Source organism: Actinia tenebrosa, unplaced genomic scaffold (assembly GCF_029948245.1).
Source record: "Actinia tenebrosa isolate PJP-AT-01 unplaced genomic scaffold, QUT_ActTen_1.0 PGA_scaffold8__29_contigs__length_14323225, whole genome shotgun sequence".
In the NCBI taxonomy this organism is placed as follows: domain Eukaryota; kingdom Metazoa; phylum Cnidaria; class Anthozoa; order Actiniaria; family Actiniidae; genus Actinia; species Actinia tenebrosa.
In genome coordinates this window covers 12,733,111-12,749,235 of record NW_028292585.1, presented here as the reverse complement: position 1 = coordinate 12,749,235, position 16,125 = coordinate 12,733,111, and the positions used below count along the sequence as shown (strand labels likewise).

General features: G+C 36.9%; 2 protein-coding genes across 2 annotated transcripts in view; one reads left to right on the top strand and one right to left on the bottom strand.

Moving 5' to 3' along the window:
* The first annotated feature begins 3,134 nt into the window (after window positions 1-3,134).
* Window positions 3,135-16,125, top strand: part of LOC116299342 (uncharacterized) — a 40,892-nt gene continuing 27,901 nt past the window's right edge. The window contains exons 1-7 of the mRNA XM_089040882.1: window positions 3,135-3,246; window positions 4,129-4,452; window positions 5,150-5,263; window positions 6,632-6,973; window positions 7,366-7,479; window positions 7,983-8,321; window positions 8,710-8,823. Of these exons, the coding sequence (XP_088897008.1) occupies window positions 3,174-3,246; window positions 4,129-4,452; window positions 5,150-5,263; window positions 6,632-6,973; window positions 7,366-7,479; window positions 7,983-8,321; window positions 8,710-8,823 (1,420 nt within the window). The 5' untranslated portion in view covers window positions 3,135-3,173. The remainder of the gene's footprint in view (window positions 3,247-4,128; window positions 4,453-5,149; window positions 5,264-6,631; window positions 6,974-7,365; window positions 7,480-7,982; window positions 8,322-8,709; window positions 8,824-16,125) is intronic.
* Window positions 13,142-15,638, bottom strand: LOC148905217 (uncharacterized). The gene is made up of 5 exons (XM_089040919.1): window positions 14,788-15,638; window positions 14,352-14,425; window positions 14,172-14,263; window positions 13,706-13,815; window positions 13,142-13,619 (listed from the first exon to the last, which is right to left on the bottom strand). Exons 1-5 carry the CDS (start codon window positions 15,166-15,168, stop codon window positions 13,239-13,241), a joined length of 1,038 nt encoding a protein of 345 aa, XP_088897045.1. The 5' UTR covers window positions 15,169-15,638; the 3' UTR covers window positions 13,142-13,238.

Below are 16,125 nucleotides of genomic sequence, written 5' to 3'. Positions count from 1 at the left end.
TACTCATTAGCCTTTGCCTGTTTAGACTCTATTGTATAACTAAGGACGCCTTATTTACGATGTACAGTTGAAAACAAGTATGAGTTTTCCAAATTTTCGAGTTTTTAGATCGCCTTTGTTTGTAAAAATTTAATCACAGAGTGGGACAATCACGAACGGAACCCTGAGATCCATGCTAGGTGGAAGCCCAAGATCGAATTGGAATTGACCTAATTCATGATCACTATGACGCCACTGCTTGTTTATGTGGGGGATAGAATCGCCAAATCCAATAGATAATTCAGCTAAATTTGCTCCTAGCGAAATTTTTTAATCTAAAATGGCCTGGTTTTCAGATATAATATGTGTTAATATGTACTAAAAAATATTCTGAGCGTTTGCTGGCTATTCTACTCCTCTTTGTGGAATGATACGGGATTTAGAACAATTTTCGGTGAATTTGCGTTGATTTGGCCCCGTCCCACGACCATGATCCTTTGCGTTTAAACAATAGATTATTGAAGATTGTTTTGATGTGACGTCATAGTGAAGTAGGGCATTGATTTTTGCGGAGGGATGAAAACCGGAGAACCCCGGAGAAAAACCCTCGAAGCACAGGAGAGAACCAACAAACATCTCGCTCACGTATACGAAACCGAGCATACGGGCTCGAACTCGGGTCGCATTGGCGAGAGGCGGCGCATTAGCAGTGCACGCCACCCGTGCTTCCCAACAGCTGAACCTCATACGAGTAAAAAAGCAAGAAAGCAGTGTGCTTTGAAGTGAGTATTTATTAGCCGTTTTCACTGGTAGACTGGTTAGTATATATTCTGGGATCTTTGGATTACTTTGCAGTACTTTGTTGGTGGAAACGGACCAACTGAAACATGGCCGGATCATCCCATTCCGGCTGCACGACGCAGCACACAGATTCCTGCGAGAACACCCACCGCCATCCAAAAGGACTGACAAGTGTCAACCCACGTGGTGAAGTTTCCCCACCACCTAGGCTCAGCCGCCAAGAGTGGAATCTACCTCAGTGTGAGAAGGAGAAGTTCAAGCTCCCCGTGTAGAGTTGTATAAGTATATCGTTTTGTCTGACATGACCCAATTATTTTACAGTTAAAATTGGCTCATCAGGCAAAGAAACGCACAGTATTAAGCTATTTGTTTTCACACAAAATATCCACTTCACCATTTTTTCAGTTCTTAATTTTTGTTTGGATTGAGCTGATTGAGGAGATGTTCGAGTGCAGATCTCAACTTGAACTCTCTACTCGCAGGATTGCTAGTATTTGTTACGGGACAACCGCTCTCGGTAGAAGCTTCGGGACCTTTATTCTACTCTACTCTGCTGAACTGATTACATGAGCTGTATTTATAATGATTCTACGACAGGTGTCAATCTCTAATCTGTATATCGTAAATGTATAAAAAAAGTTTTCTAAAATAACTGAGCAAAGGGTAAAAACTCTATAGGGCGTAACCAGTCTAGAGGTACAAATGCTAATGGGAGGAGCTAAGAGGTTCGGTTGTAAATTCAATGCATACCAATATTTATATTTGTGCGTGATGGTAGCTGTGTTGAAATATTATTCAAATGTCGCTCTTCTCATGCAGACTCGTAACCAGTCGCTTCTCTGGTCTTATGGATCTCACGCTGTAGTTGGTGGGAGGGATTTAGTGAGTCCCGGTGCAAAGCGTGAAACAAATGACGACTGGGTACGAGTCTGCTCCTCATGCACTAAATGTAAATAATTAGATTCGACGCGGCAAAAGATCGACGTCTGAACCGGACCTAAGACTTGATGTCTGCTCACAAGAGTGGAAGACGAACTATTCAGCGTATAAACGTGACTGAACCTGAGCCTCGCAGTTATTGAACCAAAAGATATGGCCATTATAAGTCATTCTGTCTCTATATCAATCCCTCTCTTCGGTTTATAATTACTGAATAATTAATTGTCAAACCATAGTTAAAACAAACTTAGTCGACCCTTTTGTAAGGAAGCTGTATGTAATTTCTTACGTGCGCTCTAAGTCGTGGAGTGTTAAGGTTTTTTTTGTAATTTTTTTTTGTCAGGCAAAATGTTCAATTATATAATTTTTTGGAAGAGTATTAAAATTATGTCAAAAACACTTTTGATAATTTTGTAGACCAACTCAACAGCCTTTCGCGTTCCACTTTAATAGTTTTAACGGTTCCTCTCAACTTGTTTTGAAGAAATAATATATACTAGCCCTAGAGTGACGTCAATCGTATAAGGAAAACAAATTCCGGTTACGAACAAAAAGTAGTTCTATAAATATTTTTCTTTTCTTTTTAATTTCTTCGTAATAGTTAACTCGTTGTCCCAGGCTCTAATTGTTTCATTCGGAATTATAAGAACATTTCCCGTTCTCTTTAGAGATTTTTGTGAGCAGCTGAACCCAGAACTGAATACGTCATTGACGAAGGCTTAAGAGTCCTTCTGCATGTATCGCAAGCCTGTTTTGTCCTTCGTTAGATTCATTCTACAGTAAAGCTTGGGTTGTTCCAGCCTCATTATAGCTCTATAGCCGCACAATCGTTTTTTTCCCGCGGATCCGACTTAACGTTTACCAAAGTTGAATTATATTACTGTTAAAATTAAGGGAGAGGAAGATTTCATTTTAGTGAAAAATTCCAGGTTTCAGTTATTCAGATAATGATCAGTTATCTGGAAACCCTCAATACAAAGCAAATAAAATTTAATTGCCCATTTAAAGGATCTTGCATTGATTGCATTGAATTGGATAGTAACTAGCCCTTTGCGTGTTTTAAAAGAAAATGATACAACGTGTCACATGAACTTCTATTCAACACATGAGCAGTTAAACAAAACTAGCTCGACATTCTACATTTTAGTAGTTCTGCATTGAGTGTATTATAAACCAAAAATCGCACAATTTTCTCTTACAATTAGAGTTTTGAACCTAAATTGTAAATTGTATCTTTCCACTAGCTAAAGATGAAGGTTTAAAAAAAGAAACCCAACTGAGAAAAACATTCAAGCATGTCGTAATGAGTTGTTTGTGAGAAAAATATGCTAAACATCCGTAAAATAATGAATTTTTTGTAAGAAAAATATGCTAAAATTCATAAATAGGCTTTCGTCACGATATGAATTCCGCATTCAATCTTCTCTGATTGGAAGTGCGAAGAAGTCGCTAAAATGGCTGCTCTAAAGAAGTTGAAGTTAACACTAAAATTTGCAGCTATCTTGCTGGTCTTAGCACAACAAACTGGTAAGCATAATTCTCGATCTCATTTATCCTAATATGATATTCAAGATATATACAATACCGATTTCCACCAAAGTTCTTTTTATAAAAAGTTGATTCAATGCTAAGGCAAGAGTATAGAAAAATCTAGCAAGGAAACTCTGGTACTGAAGCTAGAGCCCATCAAACGTCGCTACGTGAGCGCCAAAAAACTAAAGCGAGCGACCTAAGTGGATGATAATTATTCATGTTAAGTTACTTGTCTTGATCAGTTGTTTTCCTGTTGCAATTCTACAACCTTTTGATCTTTTTGTATCATAAACATAATTTATAGAACCAGTAAAAACCAACAAAATTTCGCGATCGAACAATTGGCAAAAAAATTTGGATTCGAGATTGTAGTCGGGAACTGCCGGAATTTTTTTTATCATCACCTGTTCCAATCTTATGAAGGCATTTCAGTTCATTTCTCGGCTACGATATAAAAACAGCGTCACACTTGCCGAATGCGTCTTTCAGTAATTTTCTCAGGCAAACGTTGAGTGAGCTCTTTTAAGGGCTTATGTAGTAGAGTCTGCTTCATTTACATCTTTATATTTTTTACATTTTTAATAAAATATTAGTTTTATGGATGTCAAATTTTATATCTCCTTAATTATAACGAACATAGTTTGTATTCACATCGTTTGTATTTTGTTTAGTACTAAATTTCTAATAGAGTCATACATTGTCATTCACATTTGTTTATGTGGCGTTAGTGCACGTATTTCAATCATTCTCAAAACATAATTTAATTCGGATCAAAAGAGAGAAAAACAGAAAATAATATTTTTGAATATATTTTGATACCTTTTATTCAGAAAACAACGAACACGACAATTCTGAATTTTTTATTTCTATAAACAGGTGTTGCACGCTCCATTGAGTGCTACATGGATACACGTCTTGTATCGCCGTTCTATCAACAGCTTAAGAACGAAGTAGACACTGATTGTTCTGACAAGAACGCTGTCTGCGCGTACTTCTACATCAACGCTACTACCAACCTGACCAGGGATACTCCAACCGTACCGGAAGGATTGCCGTTAACGTATATTTTCCAAGGGTGTAAGATGAAGGACTACTGTGAATCTTTTTGCAGCGGGAATGTTAATCCTTTTCCAAACAAAACTGTTGGCTGCTTTAGAATATGCTGCAATGATACTAACTATTGCAACACTGGTGAAACTTGTAAGTATCGATTTTGATGTGAATTAATCGACTTTCTATTGCCCCGTCCACACTATGCCGGATAAATTTGAATCCGAATTTTTATTCATTCGGTTAGGCCTACCGTCCACACTAGTCCTGGCGAATCTAAACAATTCTTTACCGAAAGCGAATTTTTTCGAATACGGTCTCCAGAGTGGAACAATTTGAAAAAGTCCCGCTAGCCGTATTAGTGTGGACGGAGAATATTTCGTATCCGAAATTTTTCGAATACGATGACGTCGTGATTGTCATGGGAACATAGCGGGAAGCTAAAAATTCGCCGCAGGCTCAATTTCAGCTTCGATGCACATGCTCTGATGTGCAATGTAGCGTTTTTGCCGCCTCTGATCGGACTAGTGTGGACACGAAACATTTTATCCGTTTTCATGTGTGGACGGAAAACGTTTTTTCGGTTTCGGTGTGAAAGTTGCGGATTCAAATTTATTCGGCATAGTGTGGACGGGGCCTAACTTAATTAAACGAAGGATGGATTGACTGACTTGCCTACTGACTGATTGGACGACCGACCGATGAACAATCGACCGACCAATCAATAAACACACTGCCCGTCTGACTGTGGTCTGACTACTGACTACAGGATAAGTGACTGACTGACCGACCTTCCGGTTGACCGACCGATATTTTTACCTGATTACCTGTCTCATGTTGAATTTAGTTTCAGCGTGTTCTGCGGAAAACCCCTGTTTGAATTACGGTGAATGCAAGCGTGTCCAAAACTCGACCTACTGTCAGTGTCGTCCGCCATTTTACGGGGCTCGATGTGAAAAAAGTGAGTACACATCCTCACTGTAGTTTATACTCTTAAAAGTTGAACGGTTTTTTTTGTTGGATTGATATATTGCTTTTAGGCACCGTTCATTATCTATGCCCCTTTTTGTGGTTGGGACCCCTTTCGAATTTAAGCTCTCCTATGACGACAGTTATTTGAAGACCCTCTCAGTTACATTTACCCTCCCCCCGTCTGCAAAGATGAAAAAAAATATAATTGCTAATAGACAACTTATTTTGGGCTGAAACTCTGTCTCCCTACTAATGCCGAGATGGAAGGGAGATGGAGGAATTTTATGCAATATATTATTGTGTTTTTCTGATCTTTTGATTATTTGATTTATTTAAGTTCTGCAGGGCCTACTATAAAACACTTATGTGAAATAGGCATTCCTGAATAAAGATCGATTATCATAATAATAATAATAATAATAATAATTTATTATTATTATTAATAATACTTATTATTATTATGGTAAACTTTATTGATAGAATTGATAATTATTGATAATTGATAATTGATATCATTATTATTCTTATTACTATTATTATTATTACTATTATTATTGTTATGCTCTTATTATTATTATTATCATTATTACTATGAAATCGTTTCTCTTCTTTTTTATTTTGACAAGACTGCTCAATTTAGCGGAGGTAGGGTCAAGTGACCTGCACGTCTATTACAATAGACCATTTTGGATCTCCAAATTAGTACCGTTGTTTTCCTTGATTACAGACTCATTTATTCAGGGTTTTCCTCATTTTAGTATCTAAATACTCACAAATACCAACAGTAAAAAATAGCGCAATTTCAAAAATGCAAACCCTTTGAAATTCCACGGACCTTCACTGCACAAAATCTGAGCAACAGAGAACTCAAAATTCGATTATTGCAAATAGCTTAAAGTGCACATGAACCCTTGTATACGTTTATACTTCTAATACGGTAAATGACTGTGACATCTATTAAGGTATTTAAGTGTATTTGTTGTAACTCGTAATACTAAATGCTGGCCATTTAGAAAAGAAATTTAAAATTGCCTCTAGGTAAACTATGAGTAAAAAAATGATGCTCTTAAAATCCTGTTTGTGTGAACCAGATTTGTATATCATTAACATATTGGAAGTATGAACCTTCATAACTTAATTAAAGACGCATCACTCAAATTAATATATATATATATATATATATATATATATATGCAAATGCCATTTATCTATTTATTACATGTAGAGTCAAAAGGTTCATGTGCACTTTAACAAACACTGAGAGATTCAATATTTGAGATTTGTGAACATCTTAATAGAATTACAACTCATTTCATGCATCAGCGAGGTTAGATTTTTTATATAATTTCATTTTCAGAAACAACAAAACAAGCCGTTTGTGGTGAACAACATAAAACTGAGCAATTTTTTAACGGTAACTGGTCGAAAAGCGAGAAATCCCTTTCAATAAAGTTGTGTGGAAACGATCAGAAGTGTGCTCATGGATCGTACTCGTTTGAAGCACTTTTTAATATATCCGGATATATTTTCTACACTAATGCTTCAGTACAGTCGGGGAAAGGCTGTTTAAATACATCAGGGTGTTCTGACCCATGTGCGTCACTGCAAAGACAACTATCATCAAACTCACAACTACGTATGAAAACGTGCAATATCACTTGTTGTGATGGAGACTACTGTAACATCAAAAACGCATCTGGTATTTAAATTTAACTATTTATTCTTGTTTTAACGAATCAAATCTTTGTATTGTTAAGATGGTGGTTGGTATTGATTTGGTTATTTTTGGTGTTATCGTTGTTGATTGTAGATATTTTGAAATCATTATAAATGATTGTTTTTCGTTTTTTGCTGCATTTGCTAATCCCTTTTTGTTGTCTAGTTTGTCCGCCAGTTTTTTTTGCTAGTTTGCTTCGGACTTTACGGTCTTTAGTCTTTAGTGTCTTTTCTGTTATTATTATCGTTGTTGCTGATGAGGGTGGTGGTGGACTTCCTCGTTTTAATAAGTTCAAATAATAATGTCTTTGTTGAGATTTGGTCGTTGTTGTCGTCGTTTTAAATATCTATGTGAACATTCAAATTTTATTTTAGCTATCAACGAGTGTACTAGGAATCCATGTCAAAATGGTGGAACGTGTACTGACCGTGTCTTTGGGTATTCGTGTACCTGTGCTGCAGGATACACCGGAACTAACTGCGAAAAGAGTAAGTCATCGCTTTCACGTGTTTTAGTTGTATTTCTCAGGCCAAGGTCAAACGTTGAACTTCAAATGAGCCGTACCTAATTGAACAAAATAAGTTCATGCGAAGTTCGACGTTTGACCCAACTAAGATTGAATTTGGACCGACTAAGTCGAACTTCACGACCACTTAGTCGGGAAAAACGACTGTAGGTGGACTTGGTCGTTGATCCTCATATGAGTCGATCTAAATGCATAAATCATGTTAATGTATGTTTTACACTCATTTTAATTAGTCTTTGTCGCCATACGCATGCGCCGTCAATAACGTTTTTAACATGGCTCTTGAATATTCATTCCAAGCTTTGGTAAACAAACCAAGATTTAGAGTCAAGAGGTTCATGTGCACTTTAACAAACAAGAGAGATTCAAGATTATTTTGAGATTTGTAAACATCTTAATGGAAGTACAGTACAACTCATTTCATGCATCAGCGAGGTTACATTTTTTATATAATTTCATTTTCAGAAACAACAAAACAAGCCATTTGTGGTGATCAACAAAAAACTGAGCAATTTTATAACGGTACCTGGTCGAAAGGCGAGAAACCCCTTTCAATAAAGTTGTGTGGAAACGACCAGAAGTGTGGTCATGGATCTTACTCGTTTGAAGCACTTTATAATATGTCCGGATATATTTTCTACACTAATGTTTCAGTACAGAGGAAAGGCTGTTTCAATACATCATGGTGTTCTGACCCATGTGCGTCACTGCGAAGACAACTATCATCAAACTCACAACTACGCATGAAAACGTGCAATATCACTTGTTGTGATGGAGACTACTGTAACATTAAAAACGCATCTGGTATTTGAATTTAACTATTTATTCTTGCTTTAACGAATCAAATCTTTTTTGTTAGGATGTTGGTTGGCTTTGTTTTGGTTATTTTTGGTGTTATCGTTGTTGATTGTAGATATTTTGAAATCATTATAAATGATTGTTTTTCGTTTTTTGCTGCATTTGCTAATCCCTTTTTGTTGTCTAGTTTGTCCGCCAGTTTTTTTCTAGTTTGCTTTGGACTTTACGGTCTTTAGTCTTTAGTGTCTTTTCTGTTATTATTATCGTTGTTGCTGATGAGGGTGGTGGTGGACTTCCTCGTTTTAATAAGTTCAAATAATAATGTCTTTGTTGAGATTTGGTCGTTGTTGTCGTCGTTTTAAATATCCATGTGAACATTCAAATTTTATTTTAGCTATCAACGAGTGTACTAGGAATCCATGTCAAAATGGTGGAACGTGTACTGACCGTGTCTTTGGGTATTCGTGTACCTGTGCTGCAGGATACACCGGAACTAACTGCGAAAAGAGTAAGTCATCGTTTCACGTGTTTTAGTTGTATTTCTCAGACCAAGGTCAAACGTCGAGCTTTAAATGAGCCGTACCTAATTGAACAAAATAAGTTTATGCGAAGTTCGACGTTAGACCCAACTAAGATTGAATTTGGATCGACTAAGTCGAACTTCACGACCACTTAGTCGGGAAACACGACTGTAGGTGGACTTGGGGTCAAACGTCTATCCTCGCATGAGCCGCATCTAAATGCATAAATCATGTTAATGTATGTTTTACACTCATTTTATTTAGTCTTTGTCGCCACGCATTCGCCGTCAATAACTTCTTTAACATGGCTTCTGAATATTCATTTCAACATTTGGTAAACAAACCAAGACTACGTACAACGCATTTACATGATCAACGATATACAGCTTTAATTCTCCTTGACAGCAGAAAATTGAAATTAAAGTGCACAAGAACCCTTGTATACGTTTATACTTCTAATATGGTTAATGACTGTGACATCTATTATGGTATTTAAGTATATTTGTTGTAACTCGTAATACTAAATGCTGGCCATGTAGAAAAGAAATTTAAAATTACCTCTAGGTAAACTATGAGTAAAAAAACTATGCTCTTAAAAATCCTGTTTGTGTGAACCAGTTTTGTATATCATTAATATATTTGAAGTATGAACCTTCATAACTTAAAGACGCATCACTCAAATTAAAAAAAAAAATAAAAAAAAAAAAAAAAAAATTGCCATTCATCTATTTACTTCATATAGAGTCAAAAAATTCTTGTGCACTTTAACAAACACTGAGAGATTCAAGCAGGGGCGTAGCGAGGACCTAGGAGCTGAGGGGGCTCTGACCTCCCCCCCAAAATTACTCCTCCCCCATAAAACAATTGGTAGAAGTAGAATTTGAACCAAATGTAATTTGGTCAATACAGTTTGAGAATGACTTAATGTTAGCCTTAAATGATGAATAGCTAGGCATGGACTTTAGCTTAATAGGTAAACAGTTCTAAATAATGGTTGCACGATGGGCGAAAGAGTCATGGAGAGCTTTAGATTTAGGACAAGCAAGTTCAAGTTTTAAATTGTCTCTTAGATTATATTTAGATCTGTGTTTGGTGAATAAGTTGTTGATGTCCTCAGTGCTAAATCATTGTAGGCTTGGTTAGCGATGCAAGCGAGTCTTCTCTTGTACATATAATGTAATGATGTCCATTTGACCTTGCTAAGTACTTCATGCTTTGCGGTAGATGGGCTGATGTTATGAATCAGTCTAGCAGCTCGGATATGTGAGTCCTCAAGATCAGTAAAAGAGTTTGAAGATCCCAATAGGGAAATGCAGTAGGTAACACTTGGCAGGATACCTTTAAAATAGATAGATTCCAATGTGGAACAATTTAATTGAAGGTTTTAATTTGTTTAAGTTTAGTATTTATTTTATTTTATTTTTATTTCATCATCTTTTTTGGTCTACATCATATTAACTTAACAACAGACCTCTAAATTGTTATAAAAATCACAAGGAAAGAAAAAAAATATGAGAAGTAGGCCAAAAGGAAAGGTATAAAGTAATCTTTGCATTAAAGTTAGAGGTAACTAATTAAATATGAAGAGACCAGTTAAGTTTATTGTCTAATGTAACTCCCAAACAAAATGAGCTGGAAACACATTTGATGGGCTTGTCGTTAAGAGAGATAAGATTGATTGGCCCGATGAATGGTGACTTTGAGATAACTAAACATCACTTCTGACTTGACAGGATGAATAAACATTGAGTTAGCTTTAGACCAGATTTGCAGCTGATGGAAGAGTGCTTGAATTTGCGTGGAGATGGAGTCGATGGAGTCTCCAACAATACAAGCAGTTGAGTCATCTGCAAACATTTCCAAATTTGAATCAACGCACACAGGCAGGTCATTTGTGAAGATACTGAAAAGTCTAGGACCCAATAGGGAGCCTTGGGGGACACCAGAAGTTATCTTCATATTAGAGAGTTTTAGATTTACGTTCACGGCAAACGTGAAACGTCAGTTGACCAGTAAAAAATTCTTTTATATTACTGAAAAAGAATCGCAAAAAAGTCCAAGTAGTAGAAAAACAAAAGAGTATTTGCGCTTGGCGAGAAGGTTTGTAAAAGGTAAAATAAAATAAAGGAAAACTATAAAAACGTGGTCACGTTTGCCGTTTGCGGGGAGAAAAAAAAGTCAATCTAAAACTCTCTATTATCAGAGTTTGTACCATTGGCAGATACAAACTGGTAACGGTTATCAAAGTAATTAACAATGCAGTTAAAGGCATCATCACATAAGCCTGTGGCTTGGAGTTTCAGAGGTAAAATTTGATGAGAGACACAGACAAAAGCCTTCTGGAAACCAATGAAGATAGCCCCTATTGATTTCTTCTGATCCAGAGCAAGTCTCCATTTCTCTGTCATGCTAAGTAACAGTAGATCTTCCTTTTCTAAAACCCCACTGGGAACCACTTATTAGGTTGTAATGATTCAAAAACGAGTCTAGTTGAAAACAAGCAAGACTCTCCAGTAACTTGCTTGGTATACTTAGCAATAAAATGGGGCGGTAGTTTCCACAATCCTGAGTACTTCCCTTCTTATGGATGCAATGGACCTGTGCTCTCGTCCACTAGGTTGGGAACCTGCAGTCGTCAAAACTTCCACTCGACGAAAAAATGGATTTGTCATGTAGGCAAACATATAGACAAATATATGGGCAAATATCATATTTGACTAATAGTATACAATATTTGCCCAATGACTGTATATGATATGTACCTACACATTTATCCCATGGGCACAGATGGCAAAGTCCGTATGGCCCAGTAAAATCCCAAACGGCAAATATATAGCAGATATCATATCATCCATACATTTACCCGGTAGTAAATGTGAATGCTCATTTGATATGTGCACGTATTTGCCCAGGCCGTATATGTGTTTTATGCCTTACATATACCCTGTATTTTCCCAGGCCGTATATGTGATTAATGCCTTACATATACCCTGTCTTTGCCCAGGCCGTATATGTGATTAATGCCTTACATATACCCTGTATTTTCCCAGGCCGTAAATGTGATTCATGCCTTACATATACCCTGTGTTTGCCCAGGCCGTATATGTGATTTATGCCTTACATATACCCTGTTTTTTCCCAGGCCGTATATGTGATTTATGTCTTACATATATCCTGTGTTTGCCCAGGCCGTATATGTGTTTAATGCCTTACATATACCCTGTCTTTGCCCAGGCCGTATATGTGATTAATGCCTTACATATACCCTGTGTTTGCCCAGGCCGTATATGTGATTAATGCCTTACATATACCCTGTTTTTGCCCAGGCCGTATATGTGATTAATGCCTTACATATACCCTGTGTTTGCCCAGGCCGTATATGTGATTAATGCCTTACATGTAACCTGTGTTTGCCCAGGCCGTATATGTGATTAATGCCTTACATATACCCTGTATTTTCCAAGGTCGTATATGTGATTTATGCCTTACATATAAACTGTATTTTTCCAGGCCGTATATGTGATTAATGCCTTACATATACCATGCGATATGCTCTGACCGTATATGTGATTAATGCCCCCTTAATGCCTTAGATGTACCAGCGCGTCTTAGCCATATTTGCTCAGTTGAATTATGCTCATCATATTTGCTAAATTTAACTATGTTATCAGTCTTCAGCTATTGTCACTTATGGCAGGCCAAAAAAAAAAAAAAACGATATATGTCGTGACAACCACCTCATACTTTAAACATAGCTAACCTACGCTAAGAAGCAGGAAAAAAGACATAAATCATAGTGAAACATTTTTATTGTGAATTTCCTTTTCTTGACGACTGATTAACTATGAACAATTTGTTAACTACAACTAATTAAAAATGCTAGTTCTGTAAATTAATTATAGGTGTTTGATTCATCTTGTGACAGAATTTGTGAAAGAAGATCATAATATATTTAGTTGTCAATTGATCTGTGGCTTGTGTACGATTCTTTTTAGATATTCTGTAGTAGTACACTTCATTTATAACTGCAAAAATTTAATTAAGGACACCGAACGTGGTTGGGTTTCTACGAGTTTTATGAATTAAATCTTGTGTCACTGTTCCTCCGTTCCTTTGGCCTGATTTCTAGGGTTTTCGTTCTTCTTTCGATTACTTGAACGTTATACTCGTTTACTTGAAGAAATCCAAAGGTCAAACGGTATAGCAGCGGCTATTTAAGCCTATTGACCTTTGGATTTCTTCAAGTAAACAAGTATAATGTTCAAATAATCGAAAGAAGAAAGAAAACCCTAGAAATCAGGCCAAAGGAACGGAGGAACAGTGACACAAGATTTAATTCATAAAACTCGTAGAAACCCCAACCACGTTCGGTGTCCCAGTGCCCTTGATTTGATAAAAACCTTTAGGCTCTCAATGCCCATTCGGGACCTCCAGATGGCCTTGGGCGTCTTGACGGCTCCCCGATTTTCCGCTTCAAAAGCATGGTGAGACTGCGCTCTGACAGCCTCCTTTTTGACTTTCGGTCCATGCTTTCCATGAACTGGTTAGCTAGGGGGCTTCTCCATGGCAGAGGGTGTTTTATTAAAACTTTACTCTGCTTAGTAGGGCCCCCTTCGTTATCAGAGCCACTGTCCGCTGTATCGTCATCAGCCTGGTCATCCGCCTCTGACATCGACTCCTCTGATGACATATACTCCAGTTTCATAATTGCCTTGACTTTCTCTTTGTCCCCTGGTGATAGCGAGGTTGACAAGTCCGCTGCCTTGGATCTGGATTTTAGGAGCTAAAAGAAAAAAGAAAAAAAAAACACCGACAGTCAAAGTTTCTTATTAAACAAAGTCATAATCGTTGCAAATTCAGTTTACTCACATTTTGTTTTCTTTGTGTTTTCCGCTGCATCTTTTGATGCCTTCCAAGGGCCCCTGAACGCTCTCTTTTGTTTCTCTTTCTTCTCGTCAGAAAGTGGCTTTTAAGGGCAGCTGAAATTATATCAAGTACCCATATATTAAAACTTGAGACAAAATTTGTTAGAAATTTTGGCATTTGGCCGACAATTATTCCTTTAGCATCCATTTGTTTTTGCTTTGTTTTGTTTTGTTTGTTTTTTTTTTTTTTTTTTTTTTTTTTTTTTTTTTTCCATGTTATTTTATTTCAAACTGCTTCCCCTCCCTTCGGCATTTGAATATTTCTAAAAGGATTTCGTTACCCTCCTTCCCCCCCCCCCCCCCCCCCCCCCCGACCACCACCACCACCCTTTGTCCTCACCCCTCCCCCGGGTTAACTTTGATAGGTGCATAAGGCCTTTCGCACTTCGTAATATAAAATACATAAATACCTTCTAACTCGACGGCAGAGACATCCTTATGAACATTCAGAACTCTATCCCTTATTGCGTTATTAATCTGTTCGTTGACGTCATCTCTGAAACTAATTAGGAAATGCCATATTTGAGTGGTAAGTGGAGAAACTATGGATGATTCAGACAAGATCAGTTTTATTAAATTTTCATACTTACACTTTAGTAAAATCCCATATAAGAGGGTTTTCTTCCCTGTCCCGTAATTTCTTTGCTACCAAGCGTACTTCAGACTGTAATAACATAATATAATTCATTAAAATCATAAGATGTACCTTAAGTTATTCTTAGACATAGTAATAATGTTTTCATTATTTTTATGGCTGTGATTGTATAATATTGGGGAAAAAAATCGAAATCAAATCAATTCCTTTACAAAAAAGGAAATTATCATTATCATTCAGTGTCTTGTTATTGGAAATCAATAGTAAAGTTTGGTAGCATTAACCACTGCCATGGCGGGTTTCCCGCCAATTTTAGCATTGCATAAATTATACCGCTGCATAATTATACCAACTACTCTTCGCGCCAAGAATTCCCAGTAAAATTATCAATAAAAATAGCTTGCTTTTTTAAATATTGCCACTTTACTTACTGCAACAGCCTTTGAGACAGTAATCTTGGTCTTGCTGTTGTCCTTGTTCTGCTGGCTTTCTTTTAAGGCCGCTAGTATTTGGCGGTTTTGTTCTTGAAGTTCTTTAAACTGTTTTACAATCGTTTCGAAATTTGAAGAAATTTCTTCTTTTTCGCTGTCGGGGTCAACGTTCTCATTCTCGCTTGTTGCTTGCAATAGGCGATTTCTGTGTTCTCTTAGCACATCCTCGTTACCACCAGGGACAGAGGGAATAAGTATATTAAGCCTTTGAGAATTGGTGCCATTTTCAGTATGTCTACTCGTACTGCTTGTACTGGTAGTTGCAGTAACAGAATGGATTGGCATTGGGCGTCCTGGTAAAGGTGTAGATGTTCTTCCCATTTTTTGATCGCGACGAATGAACGCAATTTATAAGCAAAGATATAGAATGTGCGGGAAACTAGATGACCGACAGAGTTTGTTACCTGTTTGTGACCAAAAGGCGAATGAACGAATAAGCACATCCACCGAACAAATCTACCCCCTATCTATCACGGCGTATCACGTGACTTGTGATGACATATACGTTCATATAATGAAGTCTAATAATAAAAAAAGGAATAACTGTCTTATAAAAATGCTGAAGTTGTATCCAGGATTCATGTTAAGTAATATATTTATTATCTTAAAGCTATTTGCTCCATTTTATAAAGTTATGAATTTTTTTCTAAAGCCTAGATTCACGAAATATCATTGCAATAAACTTGATTAGCTTCTAGCTCTAAAACCATCGTACCATTATCTGCCGCCAACAGTGACAGCTCTAAGGAAAAGGGCGCGGTAATAAAGATCCGGCGTGCTTTTGTCCAATGGCACGTGGTTGATGGACGTGGAACTTTATTAGCTGGAATATGGCTGTTAGCCATTCAAAATACTTGGATTTTGAGTAATTATCCCAATGATACACACCGTCTTTTTAATTATATAGTTCTGGAAAACAAAATGTCTTCTGCGATGTCAAAGCGTTATCATTGCTTTCATTGTAACGAAGATCTACATTACAGAGTATTTTGCCGTCACAAAGAAGAATTTTATGATCCTTTAACAAATCAATGGCAATTACAGCGGAATGACGACGAAGACTCAAATGATAGTATTTTCACTCACGAGATTGACGGCCAGAACGACACTTCTTCTAATGACTACAGCGAGATAAACGTTTTGGACCAAACTGATCAAGACTCCTCTGATGTGCCAAATACAAACCAACCATCAAGTGACGAATTCTTACCAGCTACTTCACAAAAAGGTATTGATGTTATACGTTTATTTGATGATTAGATTATATAATCTTTAAAT